We start from the raw sequence: 19,180 nt of genomic DNA on the forward strand, positions 1-19,180 counted from the left end.
CTCTCTCTCTCTCTCTCTCTCTCTCTCTCTCTCTCTCTCTCTCTCTTTCTCTCTCTGTATGCATGTGTAACCTGCTCTCAATAGTATTGCTAAGAAAATAAAACAGGCTCTGTCATGAGAATTCTGGTTTCTTTAAAGACTCACTTATGCTATGTGAATATGTTTTTGTTTTAATCCCAGGGGTGGAATAAGAGGCTGCTTCACAGCAGGTGACTATGACTTTCCTCTTGTACTGGCAGGGGCATGATTCTTGCCAGCTGCAGATAGTTTAATTCTGAGGACTCTGGAGAAGGTATAAATGGGAGAGCCCCCAGGGCCTGTGGTGGCTTCTGCTTCCCTTGCTGCTGCTCCCTGCTGTGGCTTTTAACAGATTGCTGGTTTGCCATTGCTGGGTTTCTGGACATTGATATTCTGACAAGGAAGAGCTCCATGTTGCCCCTAGAAACCAGATGCCTATAATCAGCAGGAAGTAGCCTAAGGAGGTCTATGCCTTACCTACCTAGTGTTGTGGGGGTTGGAAGGAATTAGAGTGTAATAAGGATTGAAAGAGTGGTAGATATAAGAATTCAATGAAATAACAAAAAAAAAAATGCCAACAAATTTCCTAATGGGTACAGGTAAACATTATGTAATTCTCTTTTGATAGTGCCTTAGACTCAGTATTTGGACCAGGGACTAAGCTTTGTTATTCAGAATTCAAGGTATTATCTACAGTAAAAAGTGCTTCTAAGAATTCTGTATTTCGGGATAGCAATGGTAATATAAGTCTAACATTATTTTGGGTGTTTTGTTCTGTTAGTTTTTGCTTTTGTTTGAGAAAGAGCCTCAAATTTATAGAAACCCATCTGCCTCTACCTCCTAAGTTCTAGGATTAAAGGCTGCTCCCAACACATATAATATTGCAACTTGTCTATGTCTATCCCTGGGTTTATGTCAAAAGACTTAACAATATTCCCATTGAAAATGTCTGGGAGTGGAAGAAGTTGTATGCTATACAGTGTGATATGAAGGACTACTGCCTTAAGCTCACAATATGTTGCACTGGCTGCTGCTCTTTTATGCAGAACAAGAAGAAACAAAATATACATCTTCTCCATTAAAAAAAAAGTCATGAAAGTTACAGGTAAGTATAGCTCTCCTACCTCATCCAAGTACCTTCTTTTTGTAGCAGATGTAGACTATTATGGAGATCTGCAAGTTGGTCAAAATGCAAAGAATAAATGGCACTAAAATGCCCATCCCAATCTGTGCATCTACAATGCAAACCTGACAACTACAGCTTAGAGAACATCATGGAAGGAGCAGGCAGAAAGATTGCAAGAGCCAGAGGTCCAGGATACCTGCAGCAAGATAGCGTCGCCTTTACAAGATCGAGGAGTAGTATCCATGAAATCTTATCAATATGGTTGTCTAATGAAGACTTGCATAAGGACAGCACCAGGTGACATGCTAGCACAGATATGGAATTTCCCTAGGAGAAGAGCTACAGGCAATAGTGGCTGCAAAGAGCAGAAGAATCTATCTCTCCAGGGATGATCTCCCAGATAGGTTTTCTAATCTGAACTGGTCAGCCCTAAATACATGAATATATTGGGTGTAAAATCTATATCTGTCTATGTAACAATAATAAATAAGGATCATGAATTTAGGAGGAAGTAAGGGAGAACTTGGAGGGGACAGAAGGAGAGGTAGAAATAATGTAAATATAATACTCATGTATAAAATTCTTTTAAAAGCAAAACATTTAAATAAAAAATCACATTTTGATGACTGATTTAAGTAAGTCCTTTTGCTGGCAACCAGGACAGAGAATTTGTTCAATCTCTTAGACCTCATCCGAAGCCTTTTCTTGATGGGGATCTATGATTAGCTTCTCCTTCCAGATACAAACTCTCTTTAATCACACCAACCTGTAATGAGGTTTTCAAGCCCCAAGACTTTAAGGTTAAGATACAATTTTTACACTTTTAGTTAGCCAGTGCATGGCATTCTAATCTACCCAGTCCTTAGGTACTCTGTCATCAGTCTTGTTCACCAACTCTGCACAGCACTGTCCATCAGTCTAGGGGAGATTTCTTAGTAGAAGGTTTGGGACATCTTCAAAAATCCGTCTAGAAACCCAGTGGCAGGCCCCAAGGATTTTTCCCTTGGGATGAGTTTCTGGAAGTACAGGATCTCCTGGAGAGACTATGTTTCTTTTTTTTTTCTTTTTTTCTTTTTTTTTTTAAGATTTATTTATTATATGTAAGTACACTGTAGCTGTCTTCAGACACTCCAGAAGAAGGCATCAGATCTTGTTACGGATGGTTATGAGCCACCATGTGGTTGCTGGGATTTGAACTCTGGACCTTCGGGAGAGCAGTCGTGTGCTCTTACCCACTGAGCCATCTCACCAGCCCCAAGACTATGTTTCTATCTGGAGTTGGGTAGCAGAATCCCAGAGTTAACAAGCAGAACATCCTATGTGTGGGAAGCGGGTGTGGCTGTGGCTTTGTGAGCCAAGACGGCACCCTGGTTCACTGCCAAGCCCCATGATTCCCTGCTTGATTACCAAAAACCTGATTATGTGCACCTGAGTGATTATCTGCTGTCTGCCTAACGTATAGTGTATCTCTCCAGGGATGATCTCCCAGATAGGTTTTCTAATCTGAACTGGTCAGCCCTAAATACATGATATATTGGGTTTATAATCTATATCTGTCTATGTATAGTGCCATACAGCATGATATTGAGTTACTGGCCTATCAACACCCACCCTGTCTGCATGCGTGGCTCGCATATAGAGTGTGCTGAATGCTGATTGGATGATGGGTGATGAAAGATGAGTGCAGAGGGTAGAAGGGGATAAAATTGGGCGATCTCAGAATAAAGTAGGAGAAGCTGAGAAGCAGGAGGAGAAGCTGAGAAGCAGAGAGGAGAGAAGCTGAACTGCTGTAGAGAGCTGGGGTGAGCTGTAGAGAGAATAAAGGAAGCTGCAGCGGGAAGCTGTGGAAGTTACTCAAACCCTGCCTTGGCGTAAATGTCGTTTTTGCCCCACCTCTGTGGGACGGAGGAGGTCGGGGGTGCGAGGCATCTGGTGCTGTGTGAGGAAAAACTCTTGAAATTCAGAAACAAGCTTGGTAAGTATAAGGTAAGGCCTTTAAGGATCCCGGAGCAGGGATGAATTTAAAAGGATCCTGGAGCAGGGACGAATTTCAAAGGATCCCAGAGCAGGGACGAATTTAAAAGGATCCCGGAACAGGGATGAAGTTAAGTGAGGTTAGGAGAAGGTTCCCGGGTTATGGGATGAAGTTAAGCTCCCAGTTTAGGGACAAGTTAAGCTCCTGGTTTAGGGACAAGTTACGCTCCTGGCACAGGGACGAAGTTAAAAGTGAAGAGATCAGGAGGAGATTGCTTCAAATATGAAAGTAAGAGTGGCATTGGTGCAGCTGTTAGTAATTTTGAATTTAGTTAAATTTTGCCTGGTGGACAAAAGTGGAAAGTATGCTACCAAGTTAGAAAAGTTTTCCTGTGGCCAGGCTGGGCATTTTAAAAGACATTGTCCCAATCGCCCACAACCAACTACTGCAGCTCCCGTGAGACGTTCAAAATTATGTCCACGGTGTTGTAAAGTCTCATGCAGCAGAAGCAGAAAAAGGCAAATGAGAAGCCAGCAAAAAAGAAAAAAGGCTAAAGAACAAGAGAGAGGCGGGAAGTTCGGATGAATAATCTAACAGTGGAGATGAAGTGACTAGCATGATATCTAAGTTGAGTTTCAGGCGAGGAAGGCCACCTGAACCCTTGGCACCTCCCTTGCCCTCACCTCCTGTCTATAATGGGGAAAGAGGAAGTGAAGGAAAGTGCAGCCACCATGCTTCGGTATGGTGACATCTGCCTCAAGAAGTTGGTGCCTTCTCAGTGTTTCAAGATCAGCAAGGGCAACAAAGTGTCAGTAACTACCTATGGCCCCCAAACTGCCTTCACTGTGACATCTATCTATCTATCTATCTATCTATCTATCTATCTATCTATCTATCACCTTTGCTGCATGTCACTTCCTCTGCTTTCAAGGAGAATATTCCAGACAGTGTTACTTTCCAGTGTAACCATAAGCCTGCTTAGCTTGGGGGGTAAGAATTAGTAGAAAATGGTGCTTCAATAAAACTTTGTTGTGGGACCCTGACCCATGTTTGAGCCAGCTGCCCTCATTCCCACTTAAATCAAAGCAGCTGGCTCAGCTCCCTTGTTAACTCTCAGCTGAAAACTGGAATCTCATTAGTAAATCAGAGAGTGGATTTGCTCCAAGAGCAGATAGATATTCTGGAGCAATTAGTCTTTGTGTCATGTGTAACCCATATGTCAGGAATTTGTGTAACCTCTGTGCAGTTTCAGAATTTTTCTCATGCAGCTAATTTGTCCCGAACAAGATGAAAGAATTACGGTCATCCATTGTTGCAGTGAATAACACCTGTGTGGAGATTGCCACCACTCAGCAGTGGTTGAATATGATCCAGAGGACCTTCAGCTTCCTCAAGGATTGGGAGGGATAGCTTTCTGGGGAATTTTGCTGTGTGCTGTATGTGTTGGTATGCTGTGGTGGATGATACGCCTGTGTAGAAGAGTGTAGGCTGCTTCAAGCTGTGGCAGCTATAGAGTCAGGTAATTCGCCCCATGTTTGGCTCCAAATAGTGGCTGAGGGCCATAAGCTGTGAAGTCACCAATGATGGGAATGTTGAGGTGCCGTGAGCCAGATGCACACCCGTTTTTTGGCTGCAAAGTGATTCAATGACGGGATTATTGTGGGACGCACCCCTGCATTAGCCTAAGACAGAACTTTTGCCCACCTAGGACCTAAAAAAGGCCTAGTTACTGGGTACTGGACACGGATGCAAGCCTTATGGCCTAAAACAGGTACTTCACTGACCCTCTTTTTACAGCTACCCCCCCAACATGTTAATTAAACAAAAAGGGGGAGATGTGGGAAGTGGGTGTGGCTGTGGCCTTGTGAGCCAAGATGGCACCCTGGTTCACTGTCAAGCCCCGTGATTCCCCGCTTGATTACCAAAAACCTGATTATTCGCACCTGAGTGATTATGTGCTGTCCACCTGATGTATAGTGTCTTACAGCATGATATTGAGTTACTGGCCTATCAACACTGTGATATTGAAATCAGTTTCTTTTGCCATGCCATGATGTCAAGCACTGTTCCTTTGGTTGGCAAGAGAAGCGGGGACTGCTGGACGCTTGTGGATGGGAAGGCTCCGAGCATAGCTAGCAAATAACATTGGAGCTGTGAAAACACAGGAGCTACTCAGACATCTTGTTCATAACAGATACCAACTCAGAGTAGAAATTTGCTTATGTAGGGGAGAAATAAAAATTCAGACTGTGCAAGAAAAACTAAAACAGGATACATTGCTGAATGTAGCTCCTTCCAACCAAAGAATACATGGCACAAACCACAGTGTCCAACAATAAGTAGAAATCTCTCCCTCACTGCAGCAGTGACTTAACAGAATGATCAGTCAGAACACTGGCTGTCTAAAATGGACAGAGGCATGGAAGGGATTGCCTGGGTATCCTTCTGTTCCCTGGTAAACCTGAGAATAGGGTCCAGAACAGAACACTTATGTGACAAGTGACAGATTTTCCTTCCTCTCTCTATCCTTTTTCTCTCTTCCTTCCTTCCCCTCTCTTCCCTTCCCTCTGCTCATTGTCTCAATCTTCCTTCTATACCTGACAGTGGACCTAGGACCAAGTCCTGTGTTCTGTAGGGATGATTCCAAAGCACTAGTCCAAAACCGTATTTTTAAACATTTTGTCAGAATTCAGGTGGCTGATGGCGCCACTATCTCATCTGACTATATCAGAGTTAAGTGTGAATGTACATGTATTTCCTGGTGGTAAAAATAGCTTCGTGGTTTCTGTGTAACCTCACCGCCATATGAGTAGGAGTGAACCGAGGAAGTGGCCCTGAGTAGACTAGTATTATGGTCTGCAGTCTAGACCAGTGCAATGATCAAACTCAATGCCCTCCCAATGTGGACAAAGTATGACTAGAAACAAAAAGAGCAAAGAACCATAGCTGTGGATAAAGGATGGACTACATGGGTTATGTATCAGAGGAAATGCAACATTCTGTAAATAGCTTGGAAGAAGCTCAGAGGAAGAGGATAGTATTATCTCAGTACAGTTCTACCAGGATCCCAGAAGGGTGAATCTACACTGTGGACCATGGCCACCCTTGCTCTAGGAGCCCTGTTTGCCTGTCTGTCTGTCTGCCTGCCTGCCTGCCTGCCTGCCTGCCTGTCTACCTGTCTGCCTGTCTGTCTGTCTGTCTGTCTGCCTGCCTGCCTGTCTGTCTGCCTGCCTGCCTGTCTTCCTGTCTGTCTGCCTCTCTGCCTGCCTGTCTTCCTGTCTGTCTACCTGCCTGCCTGTCTGTCTGTCTACCTGTCTGCCTGCTTGCCTGTCTGCCTGCCTGCCTATCTGCCTCTCTGCCTGCCTGCCTATCTGNCTGTCTGCCTGTCTGTCTGTCTACCTGTCTGCCTGTCTGTCTGCCTCTATGCCTGTCTACTGTCTACCTGCCTCCCTGCCTCCCTCCTTATTACATGCTTCCCTCCCTTCATCCTGCCCTTTTCTCCCTCGGGAGCTTATCAAAAGAGTAGTTTCCTGGTCTCCAGATGTGGGTTGCCTACAACCTTAGGTATGGGCTGTTTTTCTATCTGCAAAGGTCTTTGTTCATTTTCTGGTTGATTTTTTTTTTCTGACTTTCAACTCTTAATTCTTTCACTTTTTAGTTATTGTATTTTTTATCATTTAATATACAGTAATGGTAATGCTTGCATGATGTATATAACAAGATCAAATTGGGATAGTTATTTTATCCACCAATATTTATTATTTCTCTGTGGTACATGTATTCAGACCTTCTAACTACTTTGTAGTGTTTGTGTTACTGTTAGCACAGTTACCAATACTGTGCTTTGGAACACTGGGGCACATGTCTCCCATCTGACTATAAGATTGTAGCCATTGCCCAACCTCTCTAATCCCCTCTGCTTAGTACTCTCAACCTCTGCTAGCCATTATTCTGCTCTGTATTTTGATGATGATCTTTAGCTCTACTCACACTCCTGGGAGACCAGCTCTCTCCAATAGTATTTGGGTATGGAGAGCTGTGGTACAGGGTCAGCTCTGGGGGACAGATGGAAAACAGAAGGATAACTTTAAATTATTTTAGCTTAAGTTTTCTGACTCAAGCCTCTGCAAAGACAATGGGTTAATGTGGGAAGAAGAAACATTATCAGTTTTCATCTATGCTGGGGGAAAAAGCATTTCCTCTTTTGATATTAGTGTTACAAGTAGGGGTTTCATAGACCACTATAATCAGGTTTTAGGAATTTCTTCCAGCTTTAAGTTTGTAACTGTTTGTTTTTAAAGATTTATTTATTTTATGCATATAAGTACACTGTAGCTTTCTTCAGACATACCAGAAGAGGGTATCACATCCCATTACAGATGGTTGTGAGACACCATGTGGTTGCTGGGAATTGAACTCAGGACCTCTGGAAGAACAGCCAGTGCTCTTAACTGCTGAGCCATCTCTCCAGTCCCTGTAACAGTATTTTATTGATGAGAGGCGTTTTTCTTCTGTCTTTCTATGGCTTTTGTGCTGTCATGTGGTTATCTTTTATTGTATTAACAGAGTACATGAGTTTATTTTTAAGAAATTGTTACCTTTGAGATTGTGAATGTGATGATGTGTGAGTGTGGGCACATGTATGCTGTGGCAAGCATGCGGTGATCAGAGGACAACTATGGGAGTTGGTTCTCTCCATCTACCGTGTGGGTATCACATGTGGGATCACACTGAGGTCTTCAGGCTTGGTGGCAAGCACCCTTATCTACTGAGCAATTTTGTTGTTCCACAAATTGATTTTCAGATGTTAAATAATGCTTGCTTTGGGGAGGATGAAGCCCATTTGCTCTGGAAGAGCGATTGTTCTATAAACATTTGCTAGGATTCATCAGTGAAGCCCGCTGGGCTTGGTTTTCGCTTTTGGAACAGAGTTTATTTTATTTGGTTCTTGGTTCGTGTGTTGTTAACATGTGCTCTACAGCCAAGCTATACCCCCAGCTATAGAACTAAAATTTAGGTTTTGTTTTTATACATTTGGCTTTTTTATTGAACATGTCTATAAAAGAGGTTTAGTCAAAAAGACCAAAGCCCATATCGTCATCTGATTCCCCCAGATTCCCCCTTATTTTGCTTCTGCTTTCCTTTCCTCCCCTGGGTGGTGGCAGTGGTGGAGGGTGCAGGACTGCCTGCCGGCACAGCTTTAGCACTTGAACTAGACAGCCAGCTCCTGAATTGCAGATTCCCAATGTTGATGTTGGCCAGCGCCTTGGCCAATCTTTCAGGCCATAAAAGTTGAACATTAAGCTGAGCTGCTTTAGAGAGGACATTGATTCTATCCTCCCTGACCGGTCCCTCACTGTTGTAGAGGGTGAGGTGGAGTAGAGGCAGGCAAACTCAGAGACCTAGGCCCAAGAGCTCATCCCCAGATGAAGGGAGAGCCTCCCTACAATGTGACCTTAGCACTCTGCGAAGGGCAGAACACTCTGGCTGCATCCGAGAAGAGGAAATTTACTGTTATCAATTCTATCTGCTTATTGGTATTTACTTTGATTATTTCTTTCTTTCTGAGACAGGTTCAACAATTTGTGTTCCTCTAGGAATTTGCCCACGTGCTTACAAAGAGGTGATGGTAACTTACACTGGCTTATTTCTGATTTTTATAATCTTTCCCGAATGAGCTTGTTTCGAGAGAGTGGGTTTGCTTGAATTTCCTGCTGTTTTCTGTTCTACTTTAACGTCGATCCTGTCAAATTCTTCCCTCAACTACACTAGAACTGGTCCGTACTACTTTTCCCAGCTTGAACATGGGAGCAGAGATGGTAGTTTTCTTCTTCTTTGGTGTGGCTGTTTGTCTTAGTCAGGGTTTCTATTCCTGCACAAACATCATGACCAAGAAGCAAGTTGGGGAGGAAAGGGTTCAGTCGGCTTACATTTCCATACTGCTGTTGATCACCAAAGGATGCAGGTCAGGAAGGAAGCAGGAGCTGATGCAGAGGCCATGGAGGGATGTTCTTTACTGCCTTGCCTCCCCTGGCTTGCTCAGCCTGCTCTCTTATAGAACCCAAGACTTCCAGCCCAGAGATGGCACCACCCATAAGGGGACCTCCCCCCTTGATCACTAATTGAGAAAATGCCTTACAGCTGGATCTCGTGGAGGCATTTCCCCAACTGAAGCTCCTTTCTCTGTGATAACTCCAGCTTGTGTCAAGTTGACACAAAGTTAACCAGTACACTGTTTAAACCTACAAACCTGCTTCTGTATCATGCTTTACTTAATTCATCCATAGCACATTCTTTTCTAATTATGATTCTCTTACAGAAGATGCAATATTTTGCTCACATTATTGAACAATGAATGTTAAATTTGTCCACTGAGGAACTTTATCTGAATAAGACTACGCATGAATTTCTTTTTTTTTTTTTTTTAACTTTTCATTAAGTTTCATGCCATGCACCCCAGTCTTATTCATCTTACTGTCCTCTCTTATCTACTCTCTGCTCTTGCAAACTGCCCCTGAAACACACACACACACACACACACACACACACACAGAGCATAGAAAACATCTTGTTGTAGCTGTAGTGTGTCACAGTATGTCCCATAACCACAGTATATTCCTCTGTCTTGCAAATGTTCGTTGTAATAGATCATTGGTTTAGTTAGAGGTCTCTGGCTTCTGTGGCGCCGTCAAGATTTGGGTCCTGACCTGGACTCCTTTGGATTATATTGTTGCCCTGTGTCATGGAGGTCCTGCAGTTTTGGATTGGCAGGACTGGTCCTTTCATGCACCCCAGCAGTTCACAGATGATATAGGTTTGGGAACGGGTCTGGGTGGCAGCTAAGCTGGCCAGCCCTCTGGCTCTCCCTCATCCCTACCACCAGGCCAGCTTTCTAGCACTTACAGTATGCATGCTTCTTTCCCCCAGTGTGTGAATGGTGTTATATGTCTTTGCAAGTTGTTTAAATTGTTTCTTTTCCTACTGAATTCTGTCATACGTACCCTAATATGATAATATGTAATTGACCTATAAAACTTCTACAGCTATAACTTCTTATTTCATTGTTGAATACTTGGGCTTTCTAATTAAGGGCTAATGTAAATAATGTGGTTGTACATCCCTATGCACTTGTCTTGAAGAACATATGTGTATACCCTTGTCTAGTTTTGAGACTAGAATAACATTGGGAGACATGAACTATGTGTACTTTCTGGTTCTCCAGACAAAGCCATAGTGTTTTTCAGTGTGACAGAATAACATTGCATGCCTGTAGTAACTTACCAGAGTTTCCAATGTCACCCCACCCCCCTACCCCTTGCAACAACACTTGGTATTTTCAGTTATTTAAATTTTTTTCCCCCGAGACAGGGTTTCTCTGTGTAGCCCTGGCTGTCCAGGGACTCACTCTGTAGACCAGGCTGGCCTTGAACTCAGAAATCTGCCTGCCTCTGCCTCCCAAGTGCTGGGATTATAGGTGTGTGCCATCACTGCCCAGCCGGTTATTTAAATTTAGTTAATCTAGTGGCTGCAGGCATATCTTGTTAGGGTTTTGCTTTTCATTTCCACAATCACTAGAGATACTTGACTCCCTTTAAAATTTTATTAATAATTTTAATATTCTCTTGTGTAAAATGCCTAAATCTTTTTAGCCTATTTCCCTTTTAACCATGAATTTGCAGAAATTCTTATATACTCTGCAGAAAATTATTTTGTAATTTGCCCAAACAAATGGGTCTTTACTTTCTATCTGTTTACTCTTTTATGGTGTTTTGGAATGAATATGTTATCATCTTAATACAACTTAGATATTGATAATTTTCTTTTGGAGTAGTTTAGTGGTTGTTGTTGTTGGTGGTGGTGGTAGTGTGTGTGTGTGTATGTGTATGTGTTATAGTCTGTCTTAGCTAATTTACCAAATCTTTGAGAAAGTCTTTTCTTTTAACATAACATTTTTATTGATTCTTTGGAGTTTCACATCATGCACCATCACACTCCCAAGTCCTTCCATGTCTGCCCACCAACCCTAGTGACCTCTCCCTGCTAAAAAATTAAAAATAAAAATAAAAATCAGAAAAAGAATCAAAACGACTCCACTTTCTGTTCTATATGTACTCACCAAAGCATGGTCAAGCGCTCAGTGGCCTGCCCCTTAAAAAGAGCAGAGTCCTTCCCCTTCCACACCCCCAGCAGAAGCCATCAACTATGAACAGCTACATTTCAGCATCCTTATCATGCTTTTTAAGAGTTTTCTTTGATGGCTTCCTGAGTGTGGCCACACCCGAACCGGGTACTTCCTAAAAGGCAGGCTGGGGCTGTAAGGGAAAAGAACATCGAGAAAGAACAGAAGGCCAAGACAAAATTTTCTGATCAAAGTCCTCAAGTTTAATAAAGTTCTGAGCTTATATAGAGAGGGGGAGGCCCATCCCCCACCACCCCATTCTTGGAGCAGTGACAAGTGTATACAATAGAACTGGCTTGGCAAGTCAGAAGGTGTCACCCCAGGTGGCCCTGTTCTAGTGGCAGTGAGGTCTGAACCAGCCTGCTTCAAAGCTGAAGGGAGGCAACAGCTTCCTGTTTAGGCTGTTGCTTTATGTGTGGGTGTGGGGTGGGGCAGTAGGAATTGTCACAGAAGTCTTCCATGTCCCTCTTTCCCCACTATGTGTTTGCAGTCATCGATATCACTACAAAAGTAGCTTCTTTGCTCTTTACATCCAGTGGGAACACAGCCATGTGGTTTCTGGTGACAGCATAGACCACAAACACAGCCCCCCCCCCCCCACTTCCAGCTGAAGTTAGACCACAGTGACAATGTGCCGCACGCCCTGGCCTCCAGCCAGCAGAGATGGGGAAAGACCACACGTGCACCAAGGCAGGGTTCAAGCAACTTCCACAGCTTCAGCTTCCTTCATTATGGGGGATCGCCCAATTTATCCCCCTCCACCTTCTGCACTTGTCTCTTACCACTCTTCATCATCCAGTCAGCATTCAGCACGCTCTGTACACGAGCCATGCACACAGACAGGATGCATTGATAGGCCAGTGGTTCAATATCGTGCTGTATGACGCTATGCGTGCGTCAGGCGGGCAGCGCATGATCATTCAGGTGCGCATGATCAGGTTCTTGGTAAACAAGCAGGGATCACAGGGCTTGGCAATGAACCAGCGTGCCATCTTGGCTGCCATGTGGCCACACCGGCTTTCCACAACAATGCAGACCACTCACATCAATATGGCCCCTGGTGGCAACACTGCCTGGGAACACCAACATGCCTTCAGGCTGCAGCACAGACCACAGGTATCAGCATGGCCACAGACGGGGCCACAGACCCTGGCTGCAGGAAGACTCTAGACACAAACACAACCCTTAGCAGCATGGACCCAGACATTACCACGGCAAACAGGTCATTTCACAGCATACTCTTATTGTCTCCTTAATGGCTCTGAGGTCTGTAGTGTTGTCCTTTTCATTGCTGATGTTAATGCAAATGGTCCTTGGCTTAAGATGGGACAGTTTATGATTTATTTATGTATTATTATTATTTTTATTTTTTACTTTTTAGTGGTAAAGAGATAGTATACATTCTATAGAAACTCTACTTAAAATTTTTATCTTTCCCTAGGATAGCAGTCTACTGTATGATAACTCTTCCATGGCTATACAGTGGCCACAGTTCCTAATCCACCATATAATCACTAGGGTGAACAACTGATATTCTAACAGGAATGTCTAATCTCGTGTGTGTGTGTGTGTGTGTGTGTGCTGTAGCAGATCTATATATAGTTTGCTGAAACAAATTCTTTTTTTTTTAACCAGTAGCCTTTTGCTACAAGTTTTAAGCTAGCTTTGTTACAGATTTTATATATTTTTAACCATACCCAATGAACTTGCAAATCCTGAGATAAAGAGTTTACACAATAGTCTTGAGAGGTTTTTTTCTGAGAGCTGAGAGCAAAGAAATCCTAGAAATCAAAGAGTTTTCAAGAGTGGGAAGAAGGCAAAGCTTAGCAATAAAAGACTTTTGAGAGGGTGGAGCAGAGGAAGCTCGGGTATGAAGTATTTGGGTGAAGGATTTGGGGAATCATTTGCTTGTGCAGTGGTAGGGGTTGTCACAGCCTGCAAGAACTTGAAAATAGAGTGTGTCATGTTTTGGCCATCAAGCTGTAGTGAAGCCAAGCCATTTCCAGAAGGACAGCAAAGCTTTGATGAAATCTCTGAGTTAGAGGACGAAAAGAGATTAGAGAAGAGAAGGAGGCAAAGGGTCACAGAATGAGAACTCCACCCAAGGGAGGATTCTAATCTTGTAGAGACTCATAAGGGAGCTGTGGAAGGTTACAGGCTCCAGTGAACCAATGGGAGAGACCAAGGCAGGACAGGCAGCTCCTAGGTACAGGTAAGAAAACTCCAGGAGGGAGCTGAGAACTGTGGGGACAATGGGGGAGGAAGAAGGAAAGCATTCTGGTGACAAGAATTCATGTGGGCCATCCTTAAATGGACTGAGAGACCATTCAGAGAAAAATGTCCCAAATAGTCAAGGTGAGGTATCTTTCCATGTGATGGGAACCGGGGAGACAAGAGGAGCTTCCCAGTGCACTGGTGTGCTTTTATTAAGCTCCAGGGAGCCAACAGAGAGGAAGCAGGCAGCTCTGGGGTGGTGTTTCCCCATCAGACAAAGAGAGAGCAGGCAGGGGGAGGAGCAGAGCCTTTCCATGTGATGGGTACCCAGGATAACACAGCCACAAAAGCCACAGGGACTGAGATGCCCAGAATCACAGGGAAGAAGCAGATAAAGAGGCAGACTCTAGAACGTGGAGTCTGCTACGGTGGGTGGCAGAAATCAGCAGACACAATCAAACCAGTAGCATGGTTTGATTAGGTGAGGCCAGGCCCCCTTGGATAGAAACCCATTTACACAACAGCTGGTGGTTTCAGTACCAGATGAATAAACTGAGAACATGACCATCTCAAGGTACTGTTGCGGGGAAGGGGTTTTTGTTTGTTTGATTGGTTGGTTGGTTCGTTTGTTGGTTTGTTGGTTGGTTGGTTGGTTGGGTTTTTGTCTGTTTTGTTTTGTTTTTAGTGTAGATATGAGGGAAAGTACAGCCAGAGGCATCTGGAAGAGTCCAGGGCAGAGAAAGAAAGTAGTATAGTGAACACGGCCTATGGATTGGACCAGTCCATGAGAGGAAGGGATGGCAGAGAGCAAGAGAAGAAGACAAAGAGAGTGCAGGCAAAGGAGACCAAGAGGTAGGAGCAAGAGAGAGGGGACCAAGAGAGAATGGAAGAGAAATAGTAAGACTCCAAAACAGTGAGAAGCTGGGGAGGGATGCCCACGAGTCTGAGAAGTTTAGGGGATGTATTTGTAGGTGTTGGTACAGTTAGGATAGAGAGGCACGAGAGTCAGAAGTTCAAGGCTGTCACCACCTATGTAATGATGTTGAGACCAAAATGGGCTCCGTGGGACCCTATCTCAGAAACAAGCTTGTGTGCTGGAACACCCATACGTCATTTTACCTCTTGGTGCTAGAATGGGCTGCCGATAACTTCGCTTGCTTCCCCCACTGGGTGACACAGCTGCACTCCAATACAGAATGTAGGGAGTTGTGATTCATTCACCCCAAGATCTGTTCTCCTGTGCATCTGAAGGTGGTTTTCCTGTGCACCTTGAACCACTGTATAAGCCTGGTGCCTGTGTTTGCTTTTAACTATGAGAAATCAGTAAAAGGATTCACAAGGTTTTGAGGCTGGATTCCTTCCAACCGTAGTCACTTAAACCATGTCTCTGAAATAATGCCTCGTCTGCTGTGGACAGAATTGAGAGGAGTTTAGGACAGATGTGACAGTGGAACTCTACTGTGGGACTTGTCCTAGAGCTGTGCCTTCCTCCGTTTAGAACGGGAAGTGGCTTCTTCACCCTGCCATCCCCCCCCCAACCTGGACCCCCCCCCCCCCCCGAGTCAATTCTTTTTATCTTCTGGTTTAAGACATTTACAGACTGCAAGTAAAATCATCCCAGTACACTTGAGCTCATTTTTAAAGGCAACATGAAAGGAGGAGATCATTTGGGACCACTTTGTGTCTGGAGTGATAGATACAAAGAAGCCTCCCCTCCCCCCCCCCACACACGCAGGTGTTTTCATCCCAGATATGCAAAACATAAAGATATTCATTTTGAAAAGTCTCTGAGCGCGACTGTGATGTTGTTAGGATTCAGAGAGAGCCTGCTGAGGAAGTGGGTGGGAGCTGGACGGCGTCCTGATGATATCTCGCTGCAGCTGAGGTTTTCTGTAAATCACTCAAACCTGGTGCCTGAGAGAGTTATGTTGTTAAATAGCTAACTGATGAGCACAGCTTGGGAAGGCAGTCGGCTAAGTGGTTGGAGAAGAAAAAAACAAAGTAAAGATGGCAGGGCTCTGAAAGTGAACCCATGTAGGTGAGCAGGTGGCGTACCAGGTGCTTGGTTTTGGTACTCTTGAGTGGTGGTGGGGGGTCAGGCCAAGTCGTCAGGGATGGATCCAGAAGGCTTATCCAAGCAGGAGCAAGTTCTAGCTGACCCTGCAAGGCTGATGGTGGTCCTGCAGGACTTGAACTCCTTCTGGGGCTGAGGGATACCCACGTGTAAAAAGGGAAGCCAGAGAAAGCTGAACTGAAGACCCAGGTTTTAAAAAGAAACTATCAACGGGTAGGGGAGAGGAAACTATCAACAGAAATAGTGAACGGAAATGTTGGGTAAACATTCACTCTCCAGGCAGTCTAACGCCATCCTCGCCATCCTCACCATCCTCCTGTGAGTCACAGAAGTAGAAAGAACACCAGCAGCTGCTTTGAAATACCCTGGAGCTGGCAGATGATGGACAGGCAAGTGAGAAAGGACTCAGTTCTGTATGAAAGCAGAGCGCACATTTGCATGGATTTAAAAAGGTGGGGAGAAAGGGCACTCACTCTTGGGGGTTCGCTGAGCCTGGGTTGTGGGAGATGCTTCAGATATTTTCAGCTGTCTTTCAAACCCTACAAGGTGCATGCTCCTCTAGTAATGCCTGTCTTTCCCTAGCAGGCAACAGACAGCTGAGACCCTGCTGTCCCTGTCTCCTGCCGAAGTTGCCAACCTCAAGGAAGGGATCAATTTTTTTCAAAATAAGACCACTGGGAAAGAGTACATTTTATACAAGGAGAAGGAGCACCTAAAGGCGTGCAAGAACCTCTGCAAGCACCAAGGGGGCCTGTTCATGAGAGATATCGAGGACTTAGATGGAAGGTACCATGACTCCTTTGCTCTCTTGCCAGTGACCCTGTTTGCAGTTAGAGGTGGCAGGAAGGGTGCTCACCCGGGACATTTTAAGCGACCCAGTCAGCAAATTGCTTCTAGTAAGTTTTTCCCCTTGTTTCATTGGAACAGTTTTCCTGACTTCAAAATTGTTTGGCTTAGATTTGCTTTCTCTTCTCTCTTTCTAAGAACTCTAAGTTAGCTTGATGGGCCTAGCTATTGGGGTGTTTGAGTTGAAGGAGTAGGAGCACACAAATGAGGTATTGCATTCATCGAAGATTCAATTCTTCTAGAAGTCCTTCTCCTGTGCACACTAGCACACACACTCACACACACACACACACACACACTCATACACACACACTCTCATACACATACACACTCATATATATACACAGTCACACACACACACCACTCTCACATACACACACACTCACACACTCTCACATATACATACACAGTCTCTCTCTCTCTCTCACACACACACACACACACACATTCTCATACACACACACTCTCATACACATACATACACTCATATATATACACAGTCACACACACACACCACTCTCAGATACACACACACTCACACACATATACACTCACATACACATACACACTCTCACATATACATACACAGTCTCTCTCTCTCTCTCTCTCTCACACACACACACTCTCTCTCTCATACACACACACTCTCAAACACACACACTCTCATACACATACACACACTCATATATATACACAGTCACACACACACACCACTCTCACATACACACACACTCACACACATATACACTCACACACACACTCTCACATATACATACACAGTCTCTCTCTCTCTCTCTCTCTCTCTCCCACACACACACACACACACACACACACCAGTGAGAGACAGACAAACAGAGAGTCCTTTCCAAACCTTGCTAAAATGCCAGTAGATTTTTTTTTTCATTTTTCTGTCAGCTACACTTAGAAAAGAGACAGAGTCCCAGCTGTCTCCCCTACACCATGGTGGTTCTGATTATTTTTTTTCTAAGAGCCTATGCCTTTGCCAGCCTTCGCCCCTCTAGAGAATGTCTGTCCTCTGGGCAGCAGCAACGTTAGGACAGAGTTGCTTGGCTTTGGGGAACTATCTGGCACAGCTCAAGAGAATTCTTGAGCATCTGCTGTGTCAGCACTAGTTACCTCATGAATGCTGGACCCTACTCTTTAAAAGCCAGTCCTGGTCTACTTGGGTTGAGTCCTTAGGTTTTAGGCCTTGTCATTCCTTTGTGTGATCAATCTTATCTGTGGCCTTGGGTGGATAGTTCAGTGACAGAGGGGACTGAGGAGTTCTCCAAGAATGCCCCCACTATCATCATGCAGAGGACAATCCCAAAATCTAGAATATTCTCACAACTACCCATAAACTTGTTTGGTTACAGATACAGTTCCACATCCTAGTCGGCTTCCCAGTGTGACTCTCTGTGACACCCATATCTAGAAACGGAAGATAATATTCAATTTGGGTTGTTGGTCTCTTCCTAGGGAATAGGGCAGGGGGCCTCACCTCCTTCATCTCTGATACATTCTTGCAGGACTCAGAGGAGATGGAGGTTTTATTCTCCTTCTGATTATCTTTGGGAGACATTGAATTTCCTGTCTTTCCATATGTAGCTAACCACTGAGGGAGACGCTAAAGCTAAGTGGGCTCTCTCCTCCTTGCCTGCCTGCCTCCCGACTCACCAGCTCTGGAGTAATCTTGAACAAGTTCATCATCTTTCTCAGTCTCAGTCTGCTCACTTGGAAAATGAATAAGATCACCTACTTTGTCAGGATTCCAAGAGAGTAAATCCTTTGCTGCTGAAGCAGGGGAGCCACGTTCAGATTCAGAGCGTTAATGTAAAAGGCCAGGCACTGTGGTGTGCGCCTGTCATGCTAACCTCTGGAGAGGCAGACATGGGAGGATCCCTGGGCTGCCTGGCCAGCCAGTCTAGCTTAATATCAGTGAGCTTCCCAGGTTCAGAGAGAAATACTGTCTCTCAGAGCAAATGGAAGAAGTGAAGAAGGAGTAACTGCCGATGACCGACATGTTAGGATAAAGGAGATGGTGCTAGTTGCTCTTCTAGTTCTAGTTGTGTCATGGATGTTTTGGCTGGGGTAGTGGATAAATGCATATAGTATATTCAGTGCTGAAAGTATCAAATTTAAAGAGACATTTCGTGTTCCATTCTGAATGTCAACTCTAACTATATATAAGTTTATTAAGTTGGACAAACTTTGGGTCTAGATAATTTGGGTGTGTGGTGTTTTCTATTTATTTGCAAGCTGCTTTTAAAAAAAATAATAATAATAAGGATGACTGAAAATAAATTTCAAAAATAAAATAAAGGAAATGGAAAAGGAATTGAGAAAGACTTCCAGTAGTGACTTTTCGCTCACACACATGCATATACACATTCTCACACACATGCATCTACACATTCTCACACACACAAAGAAGGCCCACTCACTTAAAACCTACAAAAAGTGTTTAAAAGAATATCACCATAGTATATGATAAGCAGCCAACTGATGTTCACTGCTATTACTGTTCATGTGTGTCAACTTCCCGTAGTCTGTACACACAGGTTACTTGGAAGAACTGATGGTTCAGTTTGCTCATCTAAATATGGTAAGTTCCTCACCACAGATCAGTCATTCTTGTCTTCCGCAAAGCCTTAGGGTAGTTAATCTTAGTTTTGGTTTGCCAGCAGCTTAGCTCTGGTGCTGGGTGGGGTGTGGGGGGGGGTGGCGGCTGGGTGTTAATAAAGGTTA

General features: G+C 44.2%; 1 protein-coding gene across 1 annotated transcript in view; it reads left to right on the forward strand.

Annotated features, from left to right (window-relative positions):
• Nucleotides 1-19,180, forward strand: part of LOC110333859 (cytidine monophosphate-N-acetylneuraminic acid hydroxylase) — a 134,397-nt gene that overhangs the window by 63,899 nt on the left and 51,318 nt on the right. Inside the window, exons 3-4 of the mRNA XM_021215615.1 lie at nt 15,866-15,975; nt 16,172-16,372. Of these exons, the coding sequence (XP_021071274.1) occupies nt 15,965-15,975; nt 16,172-16,372 (212 nt within the window). The 5' untranslated portion in view covers nt 15,866-15,964. The remainder of the gene's footprint in view (nt 1-15,865; nt 15,976-16,171; nt 16,373-19,180) is intronic.

This window comes from Mus pahari, chromosome 16 (assembly GCF_900095145.1).
Source record: "Mus pahari chromosome 16, PAHARI_EIJ_v1.1, whole genome shotgun sequence".
NCBI lineage: Eukaryota > Metazoa > Chordata > Mammalia > Rodentia > Muridae > Mus > Mus pahari.